We start from the raw sequence: 22432 nt of genomic DNA, 5'->3' as shown, positions 1-22432 counted from the left end.
TTATGTAAAAACAATGGAGAAATAAAAGTCAAATCGGCAGTTGAGAAGTGGTCGAAAATAACACTGTCTACGAGTTTGATAAAAAGTGATTACATATTATTAATGCTACTTGTTGATGACATTTGTATCGGTAATAATTTTACTGTACATATATTATCTGTTTTCTATCAAAATTGATCAATTATAAATGTTGGAATACTTTTATCGTGCAAGTGAAAACAAGTCGTAGTGATAAAATTGAATCGAAATAGCAATCTAGGAGTAATTAAACATATCATCAATACAATTTATACGGAGAAATCTAATGTTAAAAGCCATTAATTTTTTCTTCAGGTAATGATGGGAATGAATTTTTTTTGTATTAATTCTCTTCAATTTTGCTTTTCCCCGCATATAATATAATATATATGTCGTACTTGATATTTACCCTTGTTGACCACACCATGCATCAGCATTGAAAGACTAATTAATTAGGGTAGTTAAATTTTGAAAAGCAGTCAACAGATGCATGGTAATAATTCTACATAGTCAAAAATGTCAAATCACTTTATATATATATATATATATATATCAAATCACTGAGAGAAAGTACTATATACATATTCACATATATGTATATATATATACACATATATATTGGAAATACATACAATTAAGCATTAACGCTGTTTATTTTTTATTTTATTTTTTGTTTATTTATTTATTTATTTATTTTAAAAGCTATGTCAGAGACACAATTGTTCTGCTAATTAAAATAAAAAAGACAAAGAAAAAGAAAATGCAGAATGTGAGTTCCTTTCCAAAAACTGAAAATAAAGTTTTGATGGAAATTTAACTTTTCTCACATGAATATATTTCTTTCCAATAATATCTTTATATTATTTTAAAAAGTTGTAAAAAATTACTTAAAAAAGTTAAAATTTATATTTTTCATACAAACACTTAATAAGATTTAAAATAGAAGTGTTTTTTTTAATAGATTTATTAACAAAGTATCTACTAGTAAAAGTTCTACCTGTAGAAGCTATGCCAAGCAAATAGTAGGAGTGAAATTGGCATAAATAATTATTAAGCTTAATCATAATTACATTTTGGGTGGCCACAGCGCTGTCTATCCTTGTCATATCCCCAACAGCAACTTTGCTTTATTAGTGCTCTGAGAATTTTATCTCAATCTGCTTCAAACTCGTTACCCTATCATCTGCAGTGCCAAAATTAATCTCCCTCTATATATTGTCACTTTCGGAATCGATTCCTTCATTGCATTCCAAATACAACTAGCAAATCAGGTAATTTTCAATAACTCTAGCTAGTTCTTGTAATATTCTTGCTTAGATAATAAGTATAATTTATTGTTTCTTTCATTATATTAAATTATACCTGATCAAAATTGTTTCTCTCAATATATATATATATATATATATATATTTTTTTTAGTTCATACATATAAGGTACTTTTGACCGAACGATGAAGACGATGAGGAGCTTCATGCTTGCAATCTTCGTTGGGTTTGTGTTGATTTCGGCAACTTTGGAAGCCAAAGTAGAAGGTATTACTAGTACTTCGGAAGAAGTGGCTACCAAACGACATCTGAATTCAGAGGTCCAAAGTGAGAATGATAATAATAATAATAATCCAAAGAATCTTGGACGAAAGGTTAGCGTAGGTTCATCAGAACCAGAAACAAAAAGCCAAAGCCATGTTGATCATGTTAACACTGATGACGATGAAGCGAAGAATGAATCTTACGGTAACTATGGAGATGATGATTCCAGTGGTGAAACCCATCGCCCACCACTATTCGATAAGCCTCACTCCAAAAGCCTAAGTACTAATAAGCACTAATATTTATCAAGTAGTATTAATTAATGAATAAAGAAAGTGAAAGCTGGAACATGCTAGAAGAGGCTACCCAGCTAGTATATAATATAGCCATATATATACATGTTTGGTTTCACCAGGCATGCATATGTTTGGAGTATGAACTTGCTATAAATATGTACATGTGTGTGTTTAATATATCATTGTTTAGGCTTAAGTGTGGATGGCTATGTTGATTAGAGTTTAATATTATCATGTATATATAAATATATTCTCACATAATATTAGAGAGCCCCAATATGGATATACATATGCATAAGGATTTGTGTTTATATGTGTGTTTGTGTGTTTAACCTTATATAAATTCCATGTCTGAAAATTAAGACTGTTTTTGGGGAAGCTTTCTTCAATATTGGATATCTAATGGTCTGTCCATATATACAGACCAAAACGCATGATGGTTGGCATTAGTTTTAAAATCCTAATTAATTAGTTGATTACAAAAAAACTAATGATTTTGGTTGTGAAAGTTTCCCTGGTTAATTAACTAGTTATTTCAGTTAATAAGTAGAGATTAATTGAATAATGACTACCTGAAAGATTGTTAAATAAAAAATAATGTAGAATAATCTAAAATCAAGCTTCTAGCACTGAAGTGGTAAACTTTTCTAGGTAACTACTAAGGTACTAGTAAACTTTCCGAAAACTAAAATCCTCTGATATAATTAATATGGGATCTTCCCTAATCACACTTGATTATCAAAGCAATACATACATATAACTTGGATATTATAATTTGAAAATATTTTGTGATCATAAATTTCATTAACATTTAAATAACAGTTGAGGCTTAAACATTAATTATATATGATTTGCTTAGTACAGAAAATATAATCAGGATTGGATTGCAAGCAATCTAAATATTGATAACCACTAATGAATCTTGTTAATTGACAAATTTTAACATATATCTCTTATAATTCTATTAATCTCCACCTTATTTCAAATATAATATATATATATCTGCTTTTTGTCAATTAAAAAATATATATATTTTTTTTGTTGGTTGCTTAGTTCTATACACTTTTGTCAATATGAATTCCTCTAAGTGTTATAAAAAATGTACAGAAGTATGGGGAAAATAAAAAATAAAAAAAGAAATTATGGGCTTCTTTGGCCATTAGATTTTAAAATAATTTTTTGTTCTATAAAATAAAAAAAATATTTCTAAAACAAAAAATTATTGTTTGGCCATTAATTTTAAAAAATAAATTAAAAAAAATTTAAAAATATTAAAATGATGTTTTTTATTTTTTACTTTTTAGTTTTGAAAACTGTTTTTAAACATAATTGACTAAATAATTTTGTTTTAAAAAAAATAAATACAAATAATTTATTTTTTAATTTTAAAATAATATTTAAAAAATTGAAAATATAAAACATAACCAAACAAGAGGTATGCTATTTTTCTTCGATATTATATATATAAATAAATAACTCCTCTTGCTGCAATTTGTTTTCTCGTCCTTAACCGAAACAAATTTATATTTTAGAGAATTCGGTCAAACTCAAAACTCAAAAAATATTTTGACAATTTGAAAACATATGTTTCTTGTTTATTTTCTTGGAACACAAGATTTATATGTTGAAAATATATATTTCTTGGAAGACAAGATTTATATGGAGGAGATAACAGTCTACCCGAAAAGTGAATTAGTCGAAGCGACAAGGAATTCACAAGGTAAATTCAAGTATCCAACCATCCTATCAAATTAATTATTTTAGATAAATAAATAAATAAATTATTGTTGAAAATGATTGGAAAACGTAAATACGAAATCAGTATTAAAGGGAACATTGTACTGAAAGACTCTTCTAACCTTCAGACAAAAGGGTAATAATAGTAAACACTAGGACGTTTTGGTCAAATCGAAAAAGTGATGAACGAAAAGCTTTTAAAAGAAGGCACGTGGAATTTCCAAAAATGTCGGTCAAAAATTGAAATGAGCAGATTGGGAAGCCGGTGGGTTTTTGGGCTGCCCGGCCCTTTTTCTATAACATTCCAAACCCTTCTATAAAAAGGTACGAATGCCGCACCAAAATTTCAAAACCATTTCAGTGTCTATTGCCCCCTATTTTATTTTTTTATTTTTTTTATTTATTTTCTCGTCTACCTTTTTTTTTTTTCTTTTTATATATATTAACTCTCTCCATTTTTCTCTCTTTTTCGATTAGAAGATGGGACACATCTCAAGTTTGTGCGTGAATCAAACTCCCCATCAAGCCCCGTCACGAGGCCAATCGGACGGTGTTAGATTCACGCACAAACTCGCGATCTGTCTCCTCTAAAAAAAAAAAAAAAGAAAAATTATTATTATTTTCTAAAAAGAATTTGTTTGGCGCCAATTTCGATTTGGGTTTTCATTGTTTTTTTATTTATTTTCCCTCCTTGTTACAGTGTATGAGAGAAAGAAGGTGTAATTGGAAGGGAGATTTCGGAGATTTTATTTTATTTTATTTTTGGTTGGTAATCAAATCGAATGGCTACGAGAGACGGAGATGGGGAGGCGTCTTTGTCTCGAGAGACGGACGATTTGGAGTCGTTGATTTCGATGACCGATGTAGAGCGCTTGAAGACCGCTTGGCGTCAAGAAAAAGCTGCGCCGGAGATCTTGCAGTTCGAAGCTGCTTTGATTCAGAGAGTTAGAGAACAGATTCAATTGATGGTACGCCTCCAAAGCTTTCAAAACCCTAACCCCCTTTTTCATTTCTTGGCTTAAAATGTACAACAAAATGTATATATATTTTATTTTTTTTATATCAAAATTTCTTGTTTTGTTCCTATGTAGTAGAAAATTTGTGTTTTTTTCTGGGCTTGATTGGTGATAATTTCCTTTGTATGTGAATTTTTTTTTTTTTTTTTTTTGGGGGTTTTGTTTTACGCTGGGGTGACTAGATAAATTTTTAAAGGGTGGCAAAATCGATGATGTTTGTGTAGAGAAGAGTTAAAATTATAAAAAACTGAGGTTTAATTTTTATGATTTTGTTTTTCTTTGGAATTATCTGTAATGGCAAAAGCGAAGTTTTAATTTCTACTTTTTGGGGAACACGATGGAGGAAAAACCTTTTGTTTAAGAAAAATTGTATTTTCTGATTTCGTTTTGAACTATTCAGAAGTAAAAAGTAGTCACAAATATCATGGTTGCCTATCAGACTAGATGCTCTTCTCGCTTACTTGTTGCTAATTATGTGTGCTTTTTTACCCAATATGCAAGGCACACTTGCTTGGAGTTGGGAAGTTGGGGAAAGAAGAATAAGAGGTTTTTAATGTTTGGAGGCCTCATGGAATCTGTTTGGTCGTTTATATTATGGAAGTCCTGCATTGTGAATTACTGTTGCTACTTAATTTGCAGTTATATCATTGTTGACACCAATTGAAAATGTGTATTTGCAGGAAGAGACAATAGAGGATTTTGTTGAGAATAGTGCTGATCCGCTCACTGTGTCACTTTACCAAATGGACCTGGATAGGACACAATTCTTACTGAGATCGTATCTTCGGATTCGCCTCCAGAAGGTGGTACTTTTACTTTATTTTTTTCTGTGGTTTTGTTTTTCTTTTCTGGTGAATATTTTGTGTTTTTGTTAGGGTGTTTTGTTTATTGTGTGGAAATCAAGAATATATATTTCAATTGCATTCAAAAGCCAGTGAAATGTCAAATGAAAGCATTTTGGTTTGAGGAAAGTGCTTTATGAAGTCTGCAGTGGTGAACATTCATTGTGGAGTCATATAAATGCTACTGAAAATATCTCTCCTCATGTTCATGCCTGTTTTATTGTGCCATTTGTTTCTCAACAACTTTGTGTTGCAGATTGAGAAATACATGTTCCACATCTTAAATACTGATGAGCTATTCAACCGTCTTTCTAGAGAAGAGAAGTGGTTTGCTGAAAGGTGAAGGTTTTAACAGTTTTGTTAAATGTACAGATGTTATGGTGAAAGCACATTCAAATTGGTTTTGTGGTTGCAGGTGTTCTAATGATTTGAAGATGCATCTTGAAGAGGGTATTCTATCAAAGCTGCCTGGTGGTTATCAGTCTATACTCAAGCAAACAATAATAAGCGAAGAGACTGACATGGGTACTGAAATTGTTTTGCCAGTCACTTAGTTAATTTCCATAATGCATTGCTGTTACTCTTATCTCTCGCATGCCTCCAAATGCATGCTTGTGTAATATGCTGCTTGTTTCTTGTTTTCTAATAATAGTTATGTGAAATATAGGGTCCCTACATAAAATAGAAACCCAATAAACAAGTTACAGTTTTTCCTATACTTATTTGAGCACTTTCTTCATATATTAATATGTTTGGTTGACAATGTAATTTTACATTTTCAGCGGCTTCTGGTTGTTTGATGGTCTAGTTCAAAATTAACTTGAGTGGCCCTAATTGTGTTTAGAAGACATGTAAAGCTTGCAGAATCTATTGTTTGAAATTGAAACAGCATCTGAAAGTGATATAGTTGTGTTAATTTCATTTTAGAAATTTAGACTACTGAAGGAAGTTTAGTTGGGCGGGAGCTTTGTCCTTAGAGATTTTGTTTTGTTTATTTTTTTGTCAAATTCTGTGTATTCGCCTTGTATTGCTTACATTCCACTCTCTGTTACTCTCTTGTTGTTTTGACTGGTGAGAAAATTTTTAGTTAGGGGAGAGGAAATCAATTCTCAGTACAAAATACAATTCTTCCAGTTCATATTCTCTGAAAAAACAAAAATAGCAGGCTTAGGTTGGCTGATGTTTACTCCTGCAAAAACTTGACAAATTGCTAAGAATGCTAAGGTAAATGTTAACTGGGGAAAATGGGTCTACTAAGGCAAAGAAAGGACTTAGGTCCTTTCAAAACCTTCCAGCTGTATTTTTTGACCAAGTTGCCTATTATTGTAATTAGACACTTTATATGGATTTGATTATTTTTGTGTGTGTATCAATTCAGTCCCTAAACCGCAATTGGATGCTTTTGTCGTCTGCAAAACCAAGTATTTTCTTGGACATATCCAGCTCGAGGACATCAACAACGGGAATACAGGCGGGGGGTAACATATTATTCTTTCAATCATTTAAGCTTTCAGAAGAAATTGTTTCTTCTTTATGCTTACCAGTTAAAAATGTTCCGTTTGGCAGACAAAGCTACAGAACCTTGGAGGAACCTTTGGAGATGGAGCCTAATGTTATGCACTTCGTCCGTTACAAACCAATAAAGAAGTTTGTAGAAGAGGGCAAGATTGAGCTATATTGAAAAAGCAGGGCAAGATCGAGTCATATGAATTAATTTATGTTATAAATGCATTTTAATTAGGTTTATTTTCCTGTATTCTGTTAAAGACAGACCATTGAGTGTGTGTAACATGAATTATGTTTGCAATATTGTTGCAGATGGTGTTGTTTCGTTTGCATGCAACATCATGTACATTCTCATCGGCTCATCAAAGCCCATTTTGATGAGAGTTGCAAAATAGGAACTTGGGGAATTCTCGTGTGTAAAATTTAACAACCATGTCTGGCATATGATAGATGTATATTCCGATTTCCAACAATACAGACCAGTTTCTTACTAACTATAATAACAATGCATGGTCAAGTTTCTCTACAACAATATATATATATATATATATATATATAAAGCACGCCTCCTTTGAGTTATAAAAATTCATTTTTTGGTATTACGAGTTATACAAATTCTATAATAGTGTATTAGAATACCAACATTCCAAAAGCCTAAATTCAATAAAACAACGGACACTAGTTCAGAACTACAGCCTCTAGTCGCTGAATTAGACAGCTCGCGCAATTGGTCGATATATACGGTAAAAAGGAAATTGAAGATGGAGAGACGGTAATTTAATTAGCTAATTAAACAATTCCATGTCAGACAAAATAATGACATGTCGACCGGGTGATTTAACTACAATCTGAGAAAAGTAAGGGATAGATATTTACTTGATTATTGAATCTTAGTGTCGTGTAAGAAGTATGAGAAATTTTGTGGTGCAAAATAAAACATGTATGATCGTAATGTGCAACACGGTTCTTCCAGAAAAGTCCAAAAAAATAATAATAATAAAAATTGACGATTAATATTATATTCCAAAAAAAAACCAAACAGTCACAAAATACACATGAAAATTGACTTTGCCACTACATTCAAACAAAATCATTAATGTTCAGGGGGGCGTTTTCCACATTAAATTTGCTGGAATGTGCAAATGAATTTCTTCTTGTACTACAACTGGGAACTTTAAATTCCAGCTAACTACTGCAATACTTATTCTATTTTTTGTAAGGAATCAAAGTCAACCATGAGTCAATCAAATCAATCCCTTAAACCTTAGCTAAGTTAAGTTAATCAACGGCCAAGATCTTAAGCAAACCTTGGTATGAAACACCATCGTTTTCATCACCACCGCCCATCAAAATCATAGCCTTGATATCTTCATCAGTGGAAGGTAAACCAGCGGAGTTCATGTAGCTTTTCAAATCGGCATGGCTCAGTTTCCCATCACCGTCCTTGTCCATGACCTTGAAAACTTCCTCCATCAATCCTCCTCCTCCTACGGAGATGCTCTTCTGGCACCCCAAAACGCGTTCGAACTCGTCGTATTCGACGAAACCGTCTTTGTTCGAGTCCGCCACCTTTATCATTGATCCAATAACGTTTTCGTCGGCGCCGGAGCTCGAAAAACCAGAGTAGAACGCTCTGAGATCGTCGTGGCTAATCTTACCGTCGCGATCCTTGTCGAGGACGTCGAATGCTGGCCGGAAATCGGATCCCAAGGTCGATGACGGTGTCGAAGCGGTTAGGGTTCGATCAGAGGGACACATTTTCGGCGTGACTGAGTTTGTTTCAATCAATCTTGGAAATTGAGACGGAAGAAACAAAACAAAAAACTTAAAACAAATGTTTGTGAGAGGTCTGAGTTTGGTATTTATTGGCGAAGAACCGTAGGCTCCTGGAATCTTGGGGCCCACATAGTTCGGAGAGAGTCCAAGTTGGCTTGGAGAACAAGATTTGAACTTTGGTTTTGCGACCACGTCGTGGGGTATCGTTTTGGCATAATGATATGACGTGTGTGATGACGTTATGGGTCTTAATTGACGGTCCTTGTTTTCTGATTTTATACGGTCTGTGGGGACTGTTGGGTTTGTAAGACCGTTTGTTTTGTTGTGGGGTTTTTCTGGTTACAATTTGCCTTAAAATTTCTTGCTGGCCCCATCGTCTCTTTCCTTCCAAATTACAAGTTTGTCATTGAAATGTCATTTTCAATTTTTTTTTTTTCCTCAATATATTTTTATATTTTGTGTTGCTCGATGCACGTTTTTAGAGGCATGGAAATGGACAATTAGGGGTGGACTACAAAATCTCAATATTTTAGTTTTATAATTATAATAATATTATTAATAGCTAAGAATTGCTTGAAAACTTGTTAGGGAATATGCTTATGGAGCTTTGAAACACTGCACTGTATCAACTGGCTCCCGGGTAATTTTTTTAAAAAAATAAAATAAAATAAAATAAATAAGATTTTAAAGGATCTCAAATTGATCTGATGCCAAAATTGTCATTTTATGAGACAACCTGTAATATCAAGGTTATTATATTTTAAACGTGGCTATCGAAATATCGCTAGGTAGCTCTTCACTGTTAATTTTGTTGTTATTTTATGGGTGAACATATGTGTATATATATATATATATATAGATATATTAATATTAGATTACGAAACGAAATCTTAGACAAAACATGTTGGAGATATTCCTGGTCTTTTTCATTTCATTTTTGTATTGACTAATAGAAGAGGAATTAAAGATTAGTAATTGGAATTATTGGGGTGGTAGATTAATGGAACTAAGAGAGGCAAGTGGACCACATGAAGGTGAAATTTGTGCTGGTAGTAGCAGTATCTATTTTTTGGTATCTAAATACAATCATTTGTCATAATATATGAGAGTAATTTATAGTTTTTTTTTTTTTATATATATATATATATATTAATTTTTGGGGGGTCAAAAATATACAACTATGGACTTGTCGGCTTGTTTTAAGTGGGCTTTTGCATTGTACAGGGAACAAAATGTAGCCCAAGTCGTACACCTCAAATGGGCTGGACCAATGGTGATTTTGTGATATCGTAAAAATATGAAGGCTATATTGGTATCTCAAACATCCTACCTCTTAGACCTCAGAAACCCTAATTCTAATTTTTGGAGTATATAAGCATAATCAGAATTCTCCGACTATCGTAAAAAACCAATCCTGGGAATTTAAGAAAGTCGACTCTTTCATCTTTTTTCTATCTCATCCTCTAGGTGTTCTTGTTCTTTTTTATTACATATTTTCTTTTTTGACTGGTAAAAATCAATCCTGTGAATCTAAGAAAGTCCTCTACTTCATCTTCATCTTTCTTCTATCTCATCCTCTGGGTGTTCTTTTTCTTTTTGATCTTATATTTTCGTTTTTTTTTTTTTTTTTTGATTTAAAAATGAAGATTGTTCCTTTTGTTGGAACGCCTTTGATCTAAAATTAAATGGGATTTAGGGTTTTATATTGGTCCTAGATTTGAATGAAGAGGCGTAGATTTCGTGCAGGGTAGTTGAGTCACTTCGCCTTAGTATTCTTTACCAGGCGCAGTGAATTATCAACCTGCCATATTTCAATTTGGTTTCTCTTTCATCTATATTTTTGAATTTTTTGGGCCTCCAAATTATTTTTCAATTGCTTTTTAATTCGTTTTTTTGTTGAAAAAAATAAATAAATCTTTTTGTTGTTTGGGGCTCCGGTGATGGCATGGAATCTTTGAGACCTGATTGTGCAATTTGATGAAAACTATAAGCATTGTCTCTGAGGATCCCTATTTATTTATTTATTTTTTTTTTCCAAAAAAAGGGTATTGTTTATTATTCGAAAAGATTTTGAAATTTTGTTATTGTGATTTGCAATGTAGATGATGATCATGCACTGGGCTCTGAGCGGTTATATCTACTGCTTAATTTGATGCACATTGCAGCCTAGAAAGCTATGGCTGATACATACATTATCTGTTAATGTTTGTCTTTCATTTTACATTTTTTAAAGAATTATATCAATTTGATATATATATATATATATATATATATATATTGTGAATAGAATTTATTCAATTGAAATGTATGTAGGCATTGGACAGCAATATCAATTCATTCAGAACTTGGAACTCTAACTTGCTAGAATAGGCTGAGCAAGAAAAAGGTGATCCGAATCATACTGTGACTCATGACCGAAAAGTGAAAAAGTATAGACAAATAACTGAAATGGTCTTAAAATTATCTTTTTCAGACAATCTAATTGAGAGAGAAAGTGGAATTTTTCAAAAAACGGATAGCATTATTTTTAAAGATTTAGAATTCCGGTTGCATAACATCTCATTATTAATCTTTCTCTTACAACATAAAAGAAACAAATTGTTAATCTTTCTCCAATAATATAGAAAACAGAAGAATATAGAAGCAAATTTTTATCCGCCAGTGTTCAATTGATATGTATTGACTAATATTATTCGTTTAATATGACTAATAACTTCATATTGTTTATTTAGCGGACTAATAGAATTGGGCTATGCAATGCAGGAATTTTGTGGATTGGGTTTAGGTTCATCCGAATTTGTTCAGGCTTGGAGAAATTTGGACCGACATCGTAGAGTTGTATCATAAAATGGGCTTTCTTTCAAAAAAAAGACGGGCCCTTTTTTACTTTGCGTGCTTTTACTTTTAACTAGCAATCCTCGTTCATTCGGCATGCTGAAATTCAATAACTCAATCGGAGAACTCAGCAGGATTTTTATTTATTTATTTATTTTCCTCTGGTGAATCATTCAGCAGTATTTCGCTACTTGTAAGGAAGGTATATATCTATATATATATATATATATATATATATTACATACTACAAATAATCTGTCCAGAACTCGGCTATCACAATTTCCAATGTATCCATCCAGTTGTAAATGACAAAAAGTTGTATATTGTTTTTCTAGTCCATTTGTTGCCACATTGAAATTCAGTTGGAGAATTTTAAGCCACCGTATCATGCATGCATGAATGATGAATAAACTTGTACTGAATTATGCATTATAATGGTGATTTGATCTTTTTCGTCTCCAGAATATTTACTTATATACAAAGCATATTTATGTTCAACGATTTATTGCGCAGCTAGCTTTTTCAAGATATCCGATCATCAACTATTACAGAATTCTAATTAAGAAGAAACATATACACATTGCAGAGACATAAACCCAAATATTGTCAACTGGCTGAATTGCTTTTGATTGGATAGCCAGCTCACAACTCTCAAGTTAACAAAGATATAACATGGTCATATATATGCCTTACAATTCTTCCTCAATATTATCTCCACTACTATATAGTATATTCCCACTCCACTCAAACCTCTGCCTAATCACGTCATAACAGATGAGTTCAAGTTAAATCATCGTCACATCACGCCCATGATACCTGCAGATTGTGGTCTCTTTTTATATATTGTTTGATTTTATGCTTTAGATGCTAGTTAGCAAAGAACAAATGAAATACGTAATTTACAATATGAAAAAAAATAAAAAATAAAAAATCAGATGGTACTTGGATACAAGTAAGATCCAATAATCCATTAACAAACTACAGGTATAATATTCTGATGCCACCGTAAAACCTCAATGCATGTATGCTGAAAGCCTGAAGCTGATTTTCTTTCTTAAGTTGTATGTAATGACATTGTATTTCTTCTACATAAGTGCTTGAGGCATATGTGCCTCAAAAACTCTGGTGTTAGTCTGGTAAATTAGTTTATAAGTCAGCGAACAGGATTAGAGAAGAAAATGACAATGAAGTATACAACAAATCCAGCAATAAGAATTCCTCCATAAATGTAAGTTTGAGAAGACTGCACCGGATATTTGTATTCAATGTTACAACATCTCATATTTTCCCTCTCGCTGGCCAGCACGTGATCTACATAGCTGCATGGTCAAGAATTACAGTTAAAATTGAAGTTCTTATATCTAGAAGAATACACTATATTGGGACACTCCATAGGAGAAAAATGTGGTAGGATAACTTACTGCTGGGTAAATAAGGAGCTCTGGAGAATTTCTGAACTGTTCATATGTGCTTCTTGCAGGCGATGATCATACAACAATGAAGACAAATCTACAAGCTGTTCCTCAAGGCTCTGTTTTTCAACCATTGTGAAAAAAACATGTAATCTTAAAATGTTTGAATAACAAAGGAAAATTGGAATTTGAAATTACTTACATCCAAGTATTTCTCCAACCGTTCAACCAATTCATGCGGGAAAGGTTCAGGTAAATTTGTGGTTTTCTTGTAAAACTTCTCCACCCATAGCTCAGTGGTTGTTTTGTTCTTCTTACCCTTTACTGGTTCACCTAGTGGGGTTTTCAGATATTGTGCTGCGAAAGTTTGAACAGACTGCACAAAGTAGGCAGACACCATAAGAATCAAATAATAAAAATAATTATTGGACAAATGAATAGATAAATCACCTCTGATGTTTCCCGAATTCTGCGTAGTGTAGAATCTACACGTGCATATATTGTGTTCCTCTGCCAACCAAAGAAGTGACTTTAATAACCAAAGCAAACCTTTTATGTGCAGGAATTTTAAAATAATGGACTGAAGCTTCATATTTGATGGCCATGATGGATTTTTCCACTGTCAGACTAGCCTTACCAATGCAACATCGTGAAGCATTTGACTGATTTGAGAAGTATTAGAAAATGGTCCAAATGGATGACAACCAGTTGCCCAGAGCCAATTTACAATTGGCCTTTCATGTACATGAGAAGCCTTCTCGTAAGGTGCACTGAACCCACCCACAGCTGAAGCAAGTCCTGCCACAATATGCTGCTGTGCCTGTGATGGAAGGGCATGCCTTCTCTCTGTTTCTGAAACATAACTGTGCAAAAAGACAGATTAATGAATCAGAGATGGTTAACTGTGCAAAAAGGCTTATCCATAGGACGATGTCTTACAGTGACTAGAAGACTGACAAAATAAATCCGACATTTCTATGAAGCTTAAAGCCAGGAAACTAACCAGTGTCCCTCACCTTAAAGGTATCTTTTCATTTTGATGCTCAAGTACGATAACAACATCTTTACTTGTCCATACAAGACTTTCATCATCCATCATAAGGTGTGGGTCCACGTCAGCCAAGGATAGGACAAAGCTGCCAAAAAATACGAACACATTAATTTTTCAATCAATAAATATCTAGCATGGTTACATCATATTTTCTTAAACATTTTATAGCACTTACTACTCAATTTTCTAGTACAAGAGCTCAGTGACAAGTCATTACATATATATGTATATAAGCCCAAAATTTAAAACAGAAGATGCAATTCAAGAAAAAGTGTCATGCTCACACTGGAATTACTCTTGTCCCATATGTCCGGTATAAATCTCCATCTTTCCTAGTAATCTTCATCCTATTCTTTCCACGTTTAGAGTCATAAGTTGCCCAAAGAGGCTTATGCTTTAGTATGGAATCACTTGTACCATCATACTCATCCAACCAATGCTAGGGCACAAAGAATACATATCAGGCAATATAGACAAAGGAAACAATTAAAATATATTTCATAATTTTCTATGGGTAAGGCAAAACAAAAATCATCAGAAAAGAAAGGTACCTGTTATTTTCTTCCAAACATATTGTTAAAGATTTATGGACTTAAAACTAACCTGGCGAAGGAAAAATTTATTTGAAAGTGATGGGTCAGCCACCTCAAGCAAACCAGCAGCAAGCACATCAGCAGAATGTTCCATCTCCTAAAATTAGCAATCCAATGACACCCAAAAATAAAAAATAAAAATTTAAAAAAAGCCAACCAATACATTAGGTAAAGAAGGAGGGTCATCATGATGGCAACAAAATGATATAGCATATACCACCAAAAAGTCAATGAAATGCTAAGCTATCTTAACAAGACTTGCTTCACAAAGTACCCAAAAACGAATCATTTAACCCATATAGATAATAAAAAATCAAAAAGAAAAGAGAGAGAGAGAGAGAGAGAGAGAGAGAGAGAGAGAGAGAGAGAGAGAGAGATGGACAACAATAAAAAAAAAAAAATTAAAACAAATAAATAAAGAGCCCACCTCCTTAAGAAGAGCACCATCCAGATATGTCTTGGTATGGACATGGAAGCGTCCATCATTCTTAGTTTCTTGCAGGGAATGGCCGCGCATAGCTTTTGAAACAGCAATAGCCAACTTTTCATGCTGATGTAATGAATGTGAACCCCCAACAATAACTACTTCTTGCCCATCATGTACCATCTTCTTCACCTAAACAATGTCGACCAATGGATCACAAAAAATGCATATGATTATTGTATTACAGTTGCACTTAGTTTTGATAGCATGCGCAAGTTAATGAAGAAGTCATTGTAAAAACAGATATTATAGTATATAGAACAGAAATTGAGAGGACTAGGTTGTGCCCAAATCTTATGAATATATATCGTATATATAAAAGTTTACTTCACAATCTGATTTCATCAAATTCACCTTGGAATCTGGATAAAGGCTCAGGTAAAATTAAAAGAAACAATTCGTTATAACTCTTCTGATCAACTGTCTAGGTTATAGAAGGAATCTACTTAATCCAATCTATATCAAAGCAAAGGAAGATAAATTCCTAAAATCAACTCACCTCTGCCTCAATTGCTTCGATATTTATGCTGTAATTGTGGCCTTTATCCATAATATTGTATCGATTATGATTTTGCAGCACTATTATTGGTATAAGCAGCCTTGTTGTCATATCAAGGGTTTCAAATCTAAGTCAAGAGAGAAAACACAATCAACAGTGCACACCAATGTCAATAATATAGAGGTTTACAAAACAAACGCTTGCTTGAAATTCAAACCGCAGCCTGATTTTAAATCCTTGAAGTAAATGTTATGTTAAATTTCAGACGAATACAAATATTCAGAAAGAGACTGAGTACCGAAGAAAACCCAATACCTAACATCTGGAGCTATAACATGCTCCACTGTGGTGGATATTAAAGAGGCAAGTTGGCCAATGAAGATATCATGGGTAGGATGATCACTAGGTGTGCCTAAACCATTTGGAAATATCAAATTCCTTAACCGTGGCAATGTCCTAGAACTCACACTTCCTTCTTCAGTTTCAATCTTTCCATAAGTGCAAGGGCCAGCTGAGAGGTCAATCACAACAAATCTGAATGGTGTAGACAGGAAGTTAGATATAACATACACAGAATATCTAGATAGAAAGAGAAAAGTAGAGAGACAGATATAAAGGAGTAGTGCAGTCCTCAAACACAGTTCATAAACTCTGAACTCAAAATTTTACAGTGTGCATCTAATAAAATAATAAAATTGTGAAGCAGGGCAAGATTGAATATTACAACTTCAACTGTACCTGCCTGAGCTCAGCCATACTTGAGTTGCTCCACCTCCATTGTATCTATAACGGTAAATGTAGTCTCCTTCTTGTTTTTTCATATCTTCATCAGTTAGTTGGGAAATTGTTCCATACATTAAGTTGTCCAAATCAGTTTCCTTATTCCTAGGATCCATCCTTACCTGCAACGGCAGTATAAGCAGAGAAAAAAGAAAAGGCAAAATAAATAAAAGGAAAAAGATTAGTTTTTTAGGTTTTTTATCAGGAAAAATTTCAGGAAGTAATAGGTTTGATTCAGAGGGTGTTGAGGGAATGAGATTTTTTTGGTCAAACCTATTATTTTATCAGATTTTTTTTCCCCCTAAATTCAGAGGGTGTTGAGGGAATGAGACTCATATTAAAAGGCTACTATGGGGGTAAATAGTTGAAGTAAATGAATATTAAAGATTTGTAGACCTTACCTTATCAAAGTTGATAAGAAATATTGCATTTGGAGCAGGCCTATCCACTTCTACAGAAGAACCCATACCATCCAAGTCAAAAGTGTAGGAATATAGCCTCTGAAATATTGGCTCCACTGCTGTTGCATCCACCTCAAACAGAGGTACCTCCCTTCCAAAATCAGTCTAAACGTTGTATGTGCATTTTAGAACTAGGAATAATAGTACTCATGATTTCCCTATATATATATATATACATACATATAAAAGAACAACAGCATTGATAATTTGGAAGTAACAATGGGGGTCACCTCTCTTGCATTGCCTGCAGAAACCATGTTCTCTTTCAGTGTCTTCTCCAGAGCTATCATTTCTGGCTGTCCTGACTGTAGTATTAACCATAAAAAATGACTTTTATAGTCAACGAACAAGTATTTTGCAGTAATGCCAAGAACAAGTTGCGCAAGCATACAAACTAAGCAATATGAAATCACGTAAAGCATGAAAAATTAGAGCTCAGCGATTCAACGAGGCTTACAGGAAATGCATTAAAGACAACATGATGCTCGATATCAAGAAGCTCGCCAGTCTCAAGGCAAGAGGGCCTGTGTGAAGGGAAGCTTACTCTCAGAAACTCTTCCAACTTGTGTGCATCTAAGGAGTACCTATACCCTCCATCGCCATTGAAACCAATAAGTACAACATTTACTTCAAGCGGAACCTGGAATGGAACCTTCACAGACATTGAAAACCCACATACAAATTTTTCAGCTTCAATCTAAACCAGTAGAACTTTTTTTTTTTCCTTTTTAACTGGAATCAACTTAATCTCATTAATTCACTTGAATTTCCCCAAAAGTCGGAACTTCATTCTTCAACATGTTTTTTTTTTTTTTTTTAATATCCTCTACTTACTAGAATTCTTCGATTGCCAAGCAAAGCTAAGCTGAAGCGAAAATTCAGTACATAAAGAAAAAAAAAAATCAAAAGGAAATTTACCTCAGCACGAGAATGGAGCATACGACGAACTTCGGATCGGACGCTGTCTCGGACGTCGTGGAAGGCACTGTGATGCCACTGAGGGTGTCCCGGATCTCTCCTAAAAGCTTGACGCGCCGACTCCGACACGAACATAAGGAGGCTAAGCACGATTACAATCAAATATATTCTTAACGAAAGAAACGAGCTCGGATTCGATTTCGCAGCCATAGCCATAGCCATAGCTTGGCTTCTGCGAAAATTGAGCTTTTCAATTCCAAAAGCTCCCCGAATCAGCAAATTGAATTCAAAGAGTATAAATAAATTTCGTATCTCTCTCTCTCTCTCTCTATGTATGAAGAATTTTAGAAGGGTTAGAGCTCCGAGAAATGGAAATGGCAGGGACAGAGCTTGTGAGGGACTGAACGCCCTCACTCCTCAGAGTCCACGGGAAATTCAATTGCCGATTCTCTCTGCTCTCCAATTGGACCCCGTGCCTTATGAATAATTACCGGTTTACGAGTTGGGTTTGGGCCGGCCTGTTGTGCTCCGAAGTTCATATGGGCTTTGGGATCCCAAACTTAGTCGTTTAGTATATATTTTTAATTTTTTTTTTTATAATATATATATATATATATATATTTATATTTATATTTTAAATTTCTTATGAAATTTGTTTATGTATTATTTTATTAAATAGCTTGTAATGAGATTCTGTTTTCGCCAATAAGCTTCTAACAATATTGTTTTTCTTTTTTTCTTTTCTTAATTTTTAAAATTTTATTTTATATTAAAGCAAATGTAATCAGCATTGGAACCAACCAATTGAACTTTTATTTGTGTCATTTTATTTTCACATGTTATTATAAATTTTAAAAGACACAAAAAGTATGCTAATGACCCTAAATTTTCTTGAAAAAGTCGACTTAAAATTTATAGCTTGATAAGGCTGCTTTTATATATAACATTTTATTTTGTTTATGCATCCACTACGAAAGTTTTTTAACATCAAAATCTTTATACTTTTAAAAAGATTTCATTTTCTTTTATTGTTCATTTTTCCATCTCTTTCAAAGCTAAATCACAAAATTCATCTAAACTTCTCCTCTTCAATAATATAACGGGCATTACACTCTTCAATATTTCATACAAAAACAAATTATCGACAATTATAAAATAAAACAAAAAATAATAATTATCAACAGCTTTTCAATGTGTGTAAACGCCATAAGGGCCATCTTCAAGTCAAACTTAAATACTAAGCGAAAACTTGATTAAAATATTTGTTAACATAAAGTAATAAATATTACGCTGATAGAAAAATATTACATAATTGAAAGGCCCTAATCCTTCTATCTCGTCTAGGGCCACAAATAAAGTTTAGCCATCGGCCATGCAGTTTGGCTATTTGGTCCCGCCGCACTGCATCCACACTGCATCCACCTCTCTTGGCAGCTCTTCCGCAAACAGGCCAAAATGTTTGGTGAACATTTAACCAAACAAATTTAGTGATCAAGAGCACTTCGAATTGAGAGTTGATGATCTTGTGGAACGCCTCTGGATATAATGTCATGGTTTAAGAACAAAACAATCACAGTTATGTCGTCATGAAAATGGCGCCGAACTTTCTTGTCAATTTTCCGGAGATCTGAATATCGCATTTCTCGTTTTCTTGCCGCTTCTTGTAGAGCAGCCTTGACAAGTCTTTTGGCACTTCCCTGTTATGAACCAAAAGATACAAGAATTGAATTATACGACTAAGAAATGACAATATGAAGTGTTAAAGTTCCTAAAGATGTAATCAAAGCATAAATTGTAATAAAGGAACGTACAAGCTGTGACTTATTAAACCAATTATCATAGACATTATAGGATGAAGAATTCAAGGAAAGCAGTAAAATTAGAAAGTGGAAATTTATATTAAAAACTACATGATTTTCAATGTCAAGGGTTAACAATATAAAAAGGTCTATGACAATTTTGTGTAGAAGAAAAAAGCAACCAAAACAGAACATGGAAACTTAAAAAATCATTGGTTCTTCTGAGAAATCATCAATAGCGAAAAATAAGTTAACAGTCTAGAATCCTATAAAATAGCTCGAATAAGTGACATAAATGAACAACAAACATGTTGAAATAATTAAAAAATGATTAGGCACTTCTATTAAAACAAGCATGAAAAACCTGAAGCTAATGTTATTGTACAATAAATTTTAATTCAATAAAAATATAAAATAGCCAACAAAACTTACTGCACGTGGATGTTTGTGGACAATTTCAACAGCTTTTTCATTACTCAAGTGTTCCCATAGACCATCAGATGCAAATATAAGGAAAGAATCGTTTGGATGGAGAGGATGAGAAAGTATAGTTGGATTGGCAGTCAAGATAGGCATGTTCATTGGTTCAGGAAGCCTGAATTTTGCATTAATTGGCTCCCTGTTATACTGTGCATGTTTCATATATACATCCCCTATAGATCTAGAAACCTGCATCAAACAGAATCACGAATTTCATATTTAATATTAGAAAGAAAATAGTCAAGTAAACTTAGAAAGTAGATTTGAACCTTGTTATACACATAAATTAGCATAATTCCAAAAACAAGGCAAAAGCAACTTCCATATAAAATGACTTGGAAACTATAGCAAACCCCTAATTTAAGCATTTTTATCATTTCTACTCTGAACACTTGACATAGACAAGCAACATACATCACGGAAACTCCTGCCAGGAATGTACAGTAATTACATCTATTTTGCTACAGCAGATGACACACCAGAATGTTGAAATTTGAGCTTTGTACATTTCATTATTCATCATGTTTGAACTCATTATTTCGTGCACTTCCAACCAACAACCACAGCATTATCTAGGGAAAATATATAGTATGTAGCAATTACATCCATGCACACTCTGATCAATAAACTTCACTGAAAATAGTATGGATAATGACCTGAATGATGCCTTTAACTCTCCAAACTCCATGCTTTAAGACAACAATTTGAGGATCATTTGGATGCAACTCCCTCAATTCATGCCTAATTTCCTCAACATTTGCATTGTGTTCTGTTGATAATTGTATGGCAGCAACTACCCCAGTATTGCCCACTTTCTTTCCCAACACAACACGGGAATCTCCTAAGCTCGCCACAAAGAGTGTTCGCTGACATATTAATCCAACTAGACAGCAGGACCCAACAGTTGCCATGTTGGGTCTACTACTCCATAGCTCAGAAACAAGGGCAGTAAACCCTTCCTCTGTTCGGCTAAATGCTCTTTCAATGGTCTCGGTCGTCACGACTCCCTGTGCCTCAGCTGATATTGCTGCATAAACACAAAGTCTAAGATTGCAAACATAAGAAGCATACTCACAACACTAACTAACAAAAGCACATCCCCAATCATCCCGCTTCCGCGCCTAATTATATCCATCCACGTTCCCAAAGATAAAAATTGTACATGATAATATAACAATTCCCATTAAATCATAGGTCGGGGGAAAAAAAAAAAAAAAAAAAATCAATTTGCAAGGAATTGTTCAGTGAGCATTTCCAAGCAAGTTTCTTGCTTTGAAGAAACCAAAGAGAAAGATAAAGAATTCATTGACAATAACTCTCGAAAAACAATAAAAGAAGAATCCGAAAACAGTAACTTCCATTCCGTTAGCCTGTTACTAACTGTTTGACAAAGATACTTTGTAATCCCAACACTAAATACCCAACGAAAAAAGCATAAACTTTTTTAGGAAAAAAGAAAAGCTCACGGAAAAGTAAGATTGATCGGAAAACCACTATTAACAGTTCAATCAAATCCATCAACAACAATTATCACACCCCACAAAACTAAAACGTGTCCAACTCAAAACCACAGGTTTGACATAAGATATTAAAAAAAAAAAATTAAAAAAAAAATATATTTTCAAAAAAGGAAAGGGGCATTTCGAAAATCACGAACCTTGAAAATTCCTAAACAAATTGTCACAAACATATCGAGCGGCCTCTGGGCCTCCATGGCCATCATAGACACCCACGAAGGTCCCAAAAGCCCCAGACTCAATCTGGCTCTGGTCTTCAAGCACTTGGTTAGCCTGGACCACAGCCATGGAAAAGTCTCCCCAAGCGTATTTGCCAATATCACGGAACCAAAGCAATCCATCTTTGCCGTCTCTTCCAGCTCCCAAACTCCCAGTGACAACACTACCACCGACGGAATCGAGTCTCTCACCAGCATGCCCGACTGGCTTCCAGCACAGAGAGAGAAAATTCATCAATGCCTGAAGCATCCCACATCTCTCAAAAGCCCTAACCTCAAAAACCACAGCCCCTTACAAAAAAACCCGACCCCAACGAGCCCTCCGATTATGGGGGTTCTGGTTTTCAGTCCTCCAAAATTGGGGAAGAGAGAGAAAGGGGAAACCCTAGTTTTTAAGGAGAGGGATTGGATTGGGGGTGAGAGATGGAAGAGAAAGGGGGGGGGGGGCGCGGGGGGAAGGTGCGTATGTTAAGGGTACGTGCGTAGATTAAGATGAGAGGCGTAGGTTAGCAAAGAATGGGAGAGAGGTCGTGTTCGGTGGTAGAGGAACAGGGCAGGCCTCATTCTCTTGTGGGGAGAAGATGGTGTGGGGAAGCGTTTTGTTGGGTGTTACTTTCAATGTCTTTTTTTTTTTTAATATTTATTTTTATTTTTCATTGTATTTA

The 22432-nt window shown here is 33.8% G+C and overlaps 4 protein-coding genes, 1 long non-coding RNA gene and 2 other non-coding genes across 8 annotated transcripts; 4 read left to right on the top strand and 3 right to left on the bottom strand.

The window, feature by feature from the left end:
* The first annotated feature begins 3885 nt into the window (after positions 1–3885).
* Positions 3886–7417, top strand: LOC107419020 (DNA replication complex GINS protein SLD5). 2 transcript variants are annotated; one of them, XM_016027738.4, is made up of 7 exons: positions 3886–3904; positions 4281–4548; positions 5277–5399; positions 5695–5777; positions 5854–5963; positions 6817–6916; positions 7005–7417. In XM_016027738.4, the coding sequence occupies exons 2-7, from the start codon at positions 4363–4365 to the stop codon at positions 7117–7119; spliced, it is 717 nt and encodes a 238-aa protein (XP_015883224.1). In that variant the 5' UTR covers positions 3886–3904; positions 4281–4362; the 3' UTR covers positions 7120–7417. The 2 variants fall into 2 exon arrangements, with proteins under 2 accessions (XP_015883224.1, XP_060668700.1); XM_060812717.1 differs by lacking the exons at positions 3886–3904; positions 7005–7417 and adding an exon at positions 6526–6662 and having other exon boundaries at positions 3949–4548.
* A 515-nt stretch (positions 7418–7932) lies between these two features.
* LOC107418972 (calcium-binding protein CP1) lies at positions 7933–9112 on the bottom strand. The gene has a single exon (XM_016027678.4). It carries the CDS (start codon positions 8700–8702, stop codon positions 8223–8225), a length of 480 nt encoding a protein of 159 aa, XP_015883164.2. The 5' UTR covers positions 8703–9112; the 3' UTR covers positions 7933–8222.
* A 794-nt stretch (positions 9113–9906) lies between these two features.
* On the top strand, positions 9907–12012 carry LOC107418993 (uncharacterized). Its single transcript, XR_009634693.1, has 2 exons — positions 9907–10229; positions 11034–12012. It is a non-coding gene; the product is annotated as an uncharacterized LOC107418993 (long non-coding RNA).
* LOC112491889 (small nucleolar RNA R66) lies at positions 10654–10727 on the top strand. Its single transcript, XR_003056226.1, has one exon. It is a non-coding gene; the product is annotated as a small nucleolar RNA R66 (small nucleolar RNA).
* On the top strand, positions 10819–10907 carry LOC112491854 (small nucleolar RNA snoR118). The gene has a single exon (XR_003056203.1). It is a non-coding gene; the product is annotated as a small nucleolar RNA snoR118 (small nucleolar RNA).
* A 429-nt stretch (positions 12013–12441) lies between the features above and the next one.
* On the bottom strand, positions 12442–18218 carry LOC107419002 (uncharacterized). Its single transcript, XM_016027713.4, has 16 exons — positions 17754–18218; positions 17293–17487; positions 17066–17140; positions 16776–16940; positions 16333–16496; positions 15910–16128; positions 15595–15721; positions 15039–15227; positions 14622–14708; positions 14303–14457; positions 13984–14103; positions 13605–13830; positions 13418–13477; positions 13170–13343; positions 12977–13086; positions 12442–12874 (listed from the first exon to the last, which is right to left on the bottom strand). The coding sequence occupies exons 1-16, from the start codon at positions 17973–17975 to the stop codon at positions 12709–12711; spliced, it is 2454 nt and encodes an 817-aa protein (XP_015883199.2). The 5' UTR covers positions 17976–18218; the 3' UTR covers positions 12442–12708.
* A 603-nt stretch (positions 18219–18821) lies between these two features.
* On the bottom strand, positions 18822–22209 carry LOC107419003 (probable protein phosphatase 2C 42). Its single transcript, XM_016027714.4, has 4 exons — positions 21690–22209; positions 20689–21059; positions 19985–20221; positions 18822–19450 (listed from the first exon to the last, which is right to left on the bottom strand). The coding sequence occupies exons 1-4, from the start codon at positions 22015–22017 to the stop codon at positions 19238–19240; spliced, it is 1149 nt and encodes a 382-aa protein (XP_015883200.1). The 5' UTR covers positions 22018–22209; the 3' UTR covers positions 18822–19237.
* Positions 22210–22432: the final 223 nt, after the last annotated feature.

The sequence above is a fragment of the Ziziphus jujuba genome, chromosome 11 (genome assembly GCF_031755915.1).
Source record: "Ziziphus jujuba cultivar Dongzao chromosome 11, ASM3175591v1".
NCBI classification, from domain to species: Eukaryota; Viridiplantae; Streptophyta; class Magnoliopsida; order Rosales; family Rhamnaceae; genus Ziziphus; species Ziziphus jujuba.
Note: the sequence above shows the minus strand (reverse complement) of the source record. Positions and strands in the feature narration are given on the sequence as shown.